The 9,765-nt window shown below is 42.3% G+C and overlaps 1 protein-coding gene across 1 annotated transcript; it reads right to left on the reverse strand.

Moving 5' to 3' along the window:
- Window positions 1–562: 562 nt before the first annotated feature.
- On the reverse strand, window positions 563–1,294 carry LOC147444720 (uncharacterized). Its single transcript, XM_086528138.1, has one exon. It carries the CDS (start codon window positions 1,292–1,294, stop codon window positions 563–565), a length of 732 nt encoding a protein of 243 aa, XP_086384264.1.
- Window positions 1,295–9,765: the final 8,471 nt, after the last annotated feature.

Raw genomic sequence — 9,765 nt, forward strand, 5'->3', positions numbered from 1 at the left:
TTGTGTGTAGCCAAATTTCTTCAATGAACCAACGATAGCATTCACGAAGATAAATATCTTGACAACTAGTCAAGCGATATTCCCCACTAGACTTCGGTCCAAACTCCAGCTCCATGTCAGCTAGTAAAAAGCTCTCAGAAGCCATAGTCACCCATGTTCGTGGCAGCAATAAAATCTGAGAGACCAATTGATCACTCAATCGTATCTCGCCTCTATTCACCGTAACATTCATTCCCGTGTGGAGTTCTCTGAGAATCTGCACTCCTCAAGGATGAACAGGTATATCCACCCACATGATGGTAGTATACGCGAGTAAACGCATATCTTGTAGCCACGCCTCTGCTCTAGGTACCCCAAAATGTTCAAAAGGTGTTAGCCGCAGAAACTGTACTTGCAAGCTCACCATCTCTGCGGGTTCACAAAGGCAAAGAGCAAGGGTAAAAGGAAGAAGTAAAAGCCAAACGATGCTCAAAAGCCTTAAGGCAGATAGAAAGTTTTGGCATGCACAAAGAGTGTGCTTAAAATAGCCGAAGGCGGACAAAAATTGGAGCAATGAAAATAACTACAACACAGAACCCGAGATACCATAAAAGTCATATCTTTCCGTGAACGGCCCATCACCCGTAATCATCATGATCGGAATCTTTAAAATCTCTATCGATGGAAATGAACATTGAATGGCCGCCGCCAAATGATAATGACGGAGTCGGAACCCATTCGCTGAAGCTTTCAGCATTTTTCCTGATAAAGTGACCAAATGAAACGAATTAGGACCTGCATCCGAAAAAATCCAAAACGGCAAAGCAAGTTTTCCAGGCATTTTCCCCAACCGTGTATTGAAATCCAAAACCAATTGGCCCTTTTTTAACGTTCTATACCGAGAAACACGATCAGTGGTCTTTTTTTGGCGAGCTTGAACAACTTGAGCCCAGTGAAAGCTCAGAAGCCAATCCTCTTCAAGCTTCGAAATTGCCTCTAATCGGAACACCAGCGAACGTTCCAATAATAATCTGTCTTTCACCGCAATGCACAGACTAGGCACCACATACTCCGTAGGGGTAATCGTTTCCATTCCAAAAGCTAGCCTAAAGGGTGTCAAACCCGTCGCAACCTTGAATGAGGTCCGGTATGCCCAAAGTGTCGACAAAAGCTTTTTGTCCCAATCCAGAAGATGCGTAGTAACCAACTTAGTCAACATCCGCACAATTTGCTTGTTTGTTGATTCTGCCAATCCGTTTGCTTGCGGGTAATAAGGAGACGATTTGCGGTGCATAATAAAGAAAAACTTTGTCATCTCCTTCAACAAATTATTGAAAAAATGTGTGCCTCTATCACTGACCAGCTCGACCGGACACCCAAACCGTGTAAAAATATCAGTGAACAAACACCGCGCATAGAAACCGCTTTATTGTCTGGTAAAGCCCATGCTTCAACTCATTTAGTGTTGTAATCCATTGCCGTCAAAATATATCGATTACCCTCAGAAGATATGGGACTAAAGGGTCCAATAAAATCTAACCCCCATTTTTGAAATGGTTCCAAAGGCAAGACAAGAAAAAGTGGTAACCGGTCCTTGTTTGTTGGTTCTCCAAGACGTTGGCAGACATCACAAGACCAAACAAACCGCTGAGTGTCCTGATGCATAGAAGGCCACCATAACCCTGTTTGGAAAATTTTCTTCACCGTAAGCTTCCATGCAAGATATCCCCCCGCAAGTCCCTTATGTGAATCCCGAATCACGGCCGACTGATCTTGCGGTAATACACATCGCATCAAGACATCCTGAACATTCCGGAAATAAAGCTCTCCCAAAATAATCTCAAAGGATCTATTGCGCAATGTCAATCTCCGCCTTTGATCTTTAGATAAATGTGACGGCATTTGTCCTGAGTCCAAAAAGCAAAACATGTCTTCATACCAAGACCAAGGTGGATCTAGAATTTTCCGCACAGCAGACCCAGAATTGTCTTCCTGTGCTTCATCAAAATCTTGAAGAACTCGAAATAAGCCCGCATCTGGAAATGCGTCATCAACACCACCAGGATCTAAACGAGACAAGTAATCCGCAACATTGTGCTACACACCAGGTCTATGAATAACGTCAAAGTCAAATTTTCTGAAGCAAAAGCATCCATCGTTCTAGGCGACTCGTCAGCTGCTGTTGCCGAACCAAATATAACAATGCCGAATGATCTACACGAAAATAGAATTTTCTTCCCAAAAAGTAATGCCGGAACTTCTTCACCGAGTAAATCATTCCCAAACACACTTTCAGTCACGGAATAATTACATTCAGTCGCAGACTATCGACGACTAGCGTAATACACCGGATGAAACCATGTCCTCCGTTTTTTCTGCATCAACACACTGCCAATAGCAATATCCAAAGCATCTACAAAAACATGAAAATCTAGTTCCCAATTAGACCGGAGCCCGAGAAAGTTGACTTTTCATATGTTGATATGCAGTATCAGCTTCCGAAAGCCACCGAAATTCCTTTGGTGTTGCATGTGATAATTTATTTAGAGGAATAGCCAAATGAGCCAAAAATCGCAAATGACAACCATGCCATCGAATCTGGCCAAGAAACCGCAAACATTCCTTTGGTGTACGCAATGGTGGTGCTTGCATCACAGCCGCAACTTTTTTCGGATCCACCGCAATACCATCTCGAGATATAATATGTCCATGAAGCTTCCCACCTTTGACCGCAAAAGCACACTTCGAAGGGTTGAGGCTAAAGGAAGCCTCCCGACATTTCATCAAACACAACTGAATATACTCTAAATGCTTGGACATTGTCCCGAAAATGGATAAATCGTCTAGGAAAACCCTCATAAACTCTGCCAGATATGGAGAAAAAATTTCATTGACTGTGCGCTGAAATGTTCCCGGAGCATTGCGCAACCCATACCACATAACGAAACAAACAAAGACTCCCCATGAGGTGATAAATGCAGTTTTTGCTTGATCTTCCAGTGCCATGTGGATTTGATTGTAACCACTAAACCCATTCAAGAACGAATACATCTCATGACCCGAAACTTCATCAAGCATCGAGTCTAAATATGGCAACGGAAAAGCATCCGGAATCGTCGCGGCGTTCAGCTTTTGATAGTCCCCACACAGCCGAATCTGCTTGTTCTTCTTCGGTACCACAACAATGGGTGATATCCACTCCAGATTTTCAATTGGCGCAATAAACCCCACTTTTAGTAATCGTACAATTTCCTCGTTTACTTGCTTGGCAATATGCAGATTCATTCGATAGCGTTGTTGCCATGAACCGCATCTGGTTTCAAATAGATATGATGCTGATAAAACTTAGGATTTAACCCCTTCATGTCTTTATAATCCCAAGCAAAGACATCCCGAAACTCCATTATCAAGGTGATAAGTTTTGCCCGAAAATCTAGATTCATCAAATTACTAATTTTGACAGGAGAAGCAGAAGGCACCGCATTCAGAAAAACCGCTTCCAATTCATCCTCCTTTACGCATTTGTTGTGAGCCATCTGAGATTCAAAAATGCGTTCATGTGCAATGATATCCTTGATTTCATCCTCCGGAGATTGCTCCTGCGTCGGGAACCAATCCCGCAATTCAGTATCATCAAAATCAATTTTGAAACATTGAGCTGCCTGTGAAACCAAGGAAACATCCACTGTTCCTATTGGCAATAAATGTCACAAGCCTGTGATGCATAACTATCTTTTTGCTGATTTTCTTCCTGTTGTATATTTGTTTTACTTTTTGGAAATACCCCTCTGGAAATCTAAATGCCCGGGAGTTGTATGGCCACTGTGGAACGGACAAGTATGTCCAGTGGGAGTCTTGACCGGACAGTTGTCTCGTTAGGCCAGTTGGCACTGAAAATGGAGAAGAAGACAAGAGACTAGCTAAGGTTGGGTCACCAGTGGAAAATCATTTGTAGATGGTTCACATTGCAGGTGTTGGTCATATGGTAGTCTCCAATGATGGTCAAAAGACCAGTAGCGATGCAATGGAAGCATCTCCTAAAATTTAGGGAAGCTGCTATTTTTGGCCAAAAAAATGTGTTCGTGTCATTAGCTCCAGTTTGTCATGGGGAACATTTAAATAACTCTGTCGCTAAGTCAACTAACGCGTGCATTGTGAGATTTTTAGACCGGAAGGGCCAGAACGGGAAAATGGTCACATGAGTGCCACTTGGCACATTTCTATGCATTTGCCAGTTAAGGGAGGCTACAACGCTCGATTTCTCTCTCTCAACTCTCCCTTGGCCCATTCTCTAGTGGATTGTTACCCGCAAGCGAACGGATTGGCAGAATCAACAAACAAGCAAATTGTGCGGATGTTGACTAAGTTGGTTACTACGCATCTTCTAGATTGGGACAAAAAGCTTTTGTCGGAACTTTGGGCATACCGAACCTCATTCAAGGTTGCGACGGGTTTGAAACCCTTTAGGCTAGCTTTTGGAATGGAAGCAAATACCCCTACAGAGTATGTGGTCCCTAGTCTGCGCATTGCGGTGAAAGACAGATTATTATCGGAAGATTCGCTGGTGTTCCGATTAGAGGCAATTTCGAAGCTTGAAGAGGATTGGCTTCTGAGCTTCCACTGGACTCAAGTTGTTCAAGCTCGCCGAAAAAAGACCACTAATCGTGCTTCTCGGTATAGAACGTTAAAAAAGGGCCAATTGGTTTTGGATTTCAATACACGGTTGGGGAAAATGCTTGGAAAACTTGCTTTGTTGGTGGTCTGATCCGTTTTGGATTTTTTCGGATGCAGGTCCTAATTCGTTTCATTCGGTCACTTTATCAGGAAAAATGCTAAAAGATTCAGTGAATGGGTTTCAACTCCGTGATTATCATTTGGCGGCGGCCATTCAATGTTCATTTCCGTCGATAGAGATTTTAAAGATTTCGATCATGATGATTACGGGTGATGGGCTATTCATGGAAAGATATGACTTTTATGGTATCTCGGGTTTTGTGTTGTAGTTATTTTCATTGCTCCAATTTTTGCGCGCCTTCAGCTATTTTAAGCACACTCTTTGTGCATGCCAAAACTTTCTATCTACGTTAAGGCTTTTGAGCATCGTTTGGCTTTTACTTCTTCCTTTTACCCTTGCTCTTTTCCTTCGTGAACCCGCAGAGATGGTGAGCCTGCAAGTACAGTTTCTGCGGTAACGCCTTTTCAACATTTTGGGGTACCTAGAGCAGAGGCGTGGCTACAAGATATGCGTTTACTCGCGTATACTACCATCATGTGGGTGGATATACCTATTCATTCTTGAGCAGTGCAGATTCTCAGAGAGCTCAACATGGGAATGAATGTTACGGTGAATAGAGACGAGATACGATTGAGTGATCAATTGGTCTCTCAGATTTTATTGCTGCCACGAACATGGGTGACTATGGCTTCTGAGAGGTTTTTACTAGCTGACATGGAGCTGGAGTTTGGACCGAAGTCTAGTGGGGAATATCGCTTGACTAGTTGTCAAGATATTTATCTTCGTGAATGCTATCGTTGGTTCATTGAAGAAATTTGGCTACACACAAAGACATGAATATTTATCTAAAGGTCAGAGCTATTTTACGCACAGTGAAATTGAAGGAGGTCAATTGGGCTCAAGTTCTGCTAGTACATATTCGTCAAGAAGCTCAGCGTGTGGAGCAATGCATAGCGTGGAAGTCGTCTTTTGCCCTGGCTCGGTTCTTCTGAGAGCCCACATAGTATTTGGAACATTCACCTCAGGTCAATGCTCACCAACTCCAGACATAGTCTCTGCATGCACACAAGGTCCCACTACCACAGGCTCACTGACTGTCACATACTCTGGTCTATGACTATCTTCATCAAGCTCCTCATCCGCATCAACGAGTATTGGGCGCTTCTTTTTAACACTCTTTTCTCTTAATGGAGCTCTATTCATCTTGAGAGTTTGCATACCCATCTCAGAAATTGAAGGGTGTGTCAAATCAATGAGTGATTTGGCAGCCAACGCGGTTGATGTCTGTGTCAAGAATCGTTGTGCAAGGTCATTGACCCCGGGACCGGACCAGTTTCAGATCTAATACCCTGAAGATAAGCATTGTACTTAATGCTTTGTAACACCTTTATTGCCATGTCTGCACCAGCTGCCTTGTACAAGCTAATTTTCTCTTTGAAACCAATAGATGCACGCATACTAGAATGCTTTGTCTCAGATAAGCTAGTTGTTGGCACAAACATTCTGGACTCATCTTGTGTTAGGAATCTCCCTCCCTTGTGTTGCACTCTCACATCCCACCAAGCCATCCATGTCTCTAAACAAGCAATCTCTCCATCAATAGTGTGGACTGTAGATAGTGATCTGGTGACCCATGGAAGCTTTAGAAATTGATGGTGGATGTTGAATAAGCTATAGTAATCCTGAATAGTTGGATTTTTGTCTCGTTCTAAGAAAAAAAAAATGTTGACAAATCACTTACAAATCACTTACGCAAACTTTTTATTCAAAATCTTCCGAATATATTTTAAAGACCACGTCTTTTCTTTCACCTGAATATATGTCCACGTCTGCACTTGAATGTATTAATGACCACGTCTTTTTGAGTTTCCAAACATTGTATATTCAATTGATGGTCTCTCCATGAGCTCCAAGTTGTATGTGTAGTGAGCCGTGACACCTAGAGTGTCATAGAAGTGCCAGGGATATTTTATTCACATTTGGGCAGCTGACCACTTTAGAAACCCTAAGTACTATATAGGTGAGTTTGCACCAATGTGAATAGGAGGGTCGGTCATTTTCAAAGAGATAGGGTAGAGAAGAGAGCTCAAGCTTTTGGCTATGGAGTTGGAGATGGAGGCTCACACATGTAGAGATGGAGGCTCACACCCTCAAGCTTTTGGCTATGGAGATGGAGATGGAGGCTCACACATGTATCTTTTTGGCATGAGATTATGAAGTTGAGTCTCTTGTATCTCACTCTTGCCTCTCTTAGGTTAACTCTTTTGTTAATTGATGTGATTAGTTGCTAATTGGTGTGTGTGTAATTGGTAATTAATCTTGATGGATCTCTTCTATGTTCCTCTTGTTTGTATGCTTCATAGAGAGTGATTTCTTGCATGCTACAATCTTTTATCTCTATGTGTACCTTCAATTGGTGTAGATTAAGATGCATTTCTCTCTTCCAATTGCCCCTTGAGTGCTAATTAGTGTGTGTGCTTGTGAGATTAGCGGGAAAGGCTAATTATCATGTGCATTGATTAGTTGCCACTCTCTTGTGTTGGCATAGGATTAAGAAAGCCTCATGGATTGATCTTGGCATCATTGGAGAGTGATTAGAGTCCAATGGAGTCTGATTGGCTTGATTCTCAACTAATCCCCTTCTCTACTAGTCTCACCTCTCTCCCTAATCCACTCACAGGCTCTCACACACTCTCTTGTGTGTGATGTTTCTTGCCCTAGATGGGTAGCTCATCCCTTGGATTGACAATTTGTTGTCTCCATTGTTGCTTCAATGATGGACCCCAACACCTAGGCTTCACCACAATTGAGCAACTAACGCCTCAAATCACCCGATTAGAACCGATTTAGCGCTATAGTCCGAGTAGCAGAGGCTGCTCGAATTAGCCCTAGAAGGCACCACATTATGTGCGCAGACTAGGCACCACATACTCCGTAGGGGTAATTGCAGAGCAACTAATTATGTGTTGCAGAGGCTGCCCGAGAAGCTTTAATTAAGTTATTTCTTTTGCTTCTCAAATTCAATAACTTGCTCGCCTAACTTCTCTCAGCATTCAAGTAGACACGCAAGGATTCCCTCGGATTCAATTGCCCCACGAGAAGTCCCGATAAATGTGCTTCTCCACAAAATTTGGCAGAGACCACCCCCCAGAACCTTAATTGGGTTTTTTTTATCTCATTCATCAAAATTTTAAATTACCCAAAATCTCTAAGGGTGGTTTCTATGCCTAAGGTTCTTTGTATACCAAAGACCATTTGTAATCACATTCTCATTCCACCTCATCCTCAAGCAGAGCTTAAGGGGGAGATTCACCTCCTATTAGTTTTTAATTGATTTGTATGCTATCTTTCCTTGCTACAAGAAAAAGTCTGATTTTGTAGATCTTGATCAAGGATTAGACACTGCCATAAAGAAACTCTCTATTTGGTAATACCTCCCAAAGCACAAGCACAAGCATGCATCACACACACGACGCCTTCTGTGCACTCCACTATGGAGATGAAACCGCGATTGTAAATGCACGAGAATTATACTTTGCCTTGGCCCACCAAGGTAAGACCTTTCTCATGATGATGACTAAGCCCACAAAATACACCAAAATTCATGCAGATGGTCCTACTAATAGACATATAGAGAGTATGATTCAAAATAGAAGAACCACAATGACAACCATGCAGAAAGAAGAAGAGAAAATACGAGACAAAAACATCCACCAGTACAAAATGAAGGGCATGATGATCGGACCTCTACACTTCTTTCCATGAATAATTATGATTCACTATGAAGCTTTGACCCTAGGCACATGATAGAGTTCACATTGATCCATAGTAATGAATCATGTTGATCCACTATGATGAATCAATGACTCTTACTTTCTCCTAGATGAATCACATAGCTTAAAGACACACCCATGATGAAGCTTAAGGGGGTGATTGTAAGGGTAACCAGCATCATGGGAAACTCCTCTACCCTGAAGCATATTGCATGGGACACATGCTATCACAAGGGACACATGACAAAGTCACATGTAGCTCCAGGAACTTCCTCTCTCACATGCTCTATATAAGAAGAGCTCTCATGTACTCAAAGCAAGCTTGATGCAATCCTAATGCAACTCTACTCTATTTTCACTCCACCCTTGCTTCATTGAGTCTTGTCTAATTATCTTGTAATTAAGGAGTCATTAGCTAGGGCATTATGCCATGAATGGCACTAATACTTATCCTCCCTAGCTAAGCCACTTCTTTCATGTGGTATCAAAGCCTCACAAGGTCTAGTTACCTCGTATCCTAGGCATTCATTTCTAGACTAGATAATCATGGCACCTCTTCTTTGCCATGTTTGATTGATTCAATATCTCCTTGCATCCATTTTGCATTTAGATTAATCCTTGCACTGATCTCTCTATAATCCCTAATTACTATTCACTAGTGAGAAATGTGCATGCACCACTACTCACAAGTGCTTAGTAAAAAGGGAAAAAATTAGAGAAGATAATCCTTCACTCAAATGTCCATTCTTCATTGGTGATATTCCCCTACATCAAGGCTCATCTCAAGTATCATAGGTAGAAATCGAGTGACCCATAAGCTTTTCTATAATTAAGGCAATTATAGTGGATTATTAATTTCCAGAAATCGATTGCAATGGGGGGAAGCATGGCACACCTTAAATAACGTAAATGGGCTCAATTTCCTCACAAAATTGTAGCGTTGCCTTGGGCGCACCTAGGCTTCACCACAATTGAGCAAATTAACGCCTCAAATCACGCGATTAGAACCGATTTAGCGCTACAGTCCGAGCAGCAAAGTCAACCGAAATTCTTGGGTTGTAAGGTGGCTGAACCCGAACCCTTCAATGCATAGCCTTGTCATGCCCCAACGACCTCGCTCACAAAATCTAGCACTGATTGGGACACCAGGCAATGAGTTAGAGCTTCTGCCATAAATCTGTCAAATTCTACAGAAAAACCCAAGAGCTCATTTAGAGCTTGAAACTTTCCAAAGGCTTGTGAAGAGTCTACTCTTGTCAAGGTGGGCTTGCGAGCAAG

This window comes from Adiantum capillus-veneris, chromosome 13 (genome assembly GCF_014529385.1).
Source record: "Adiantum capillus-veneris isolate H3 chromosome 13, ASM1452938v2, whole genome shotgun sequence".
NCBI lineage: Eukaryota > Viridiplantae > Streptophyta > Polypodiopsida > Polypodiales > Pteridaceae > Adiantum > Adiantum capillus-veneris.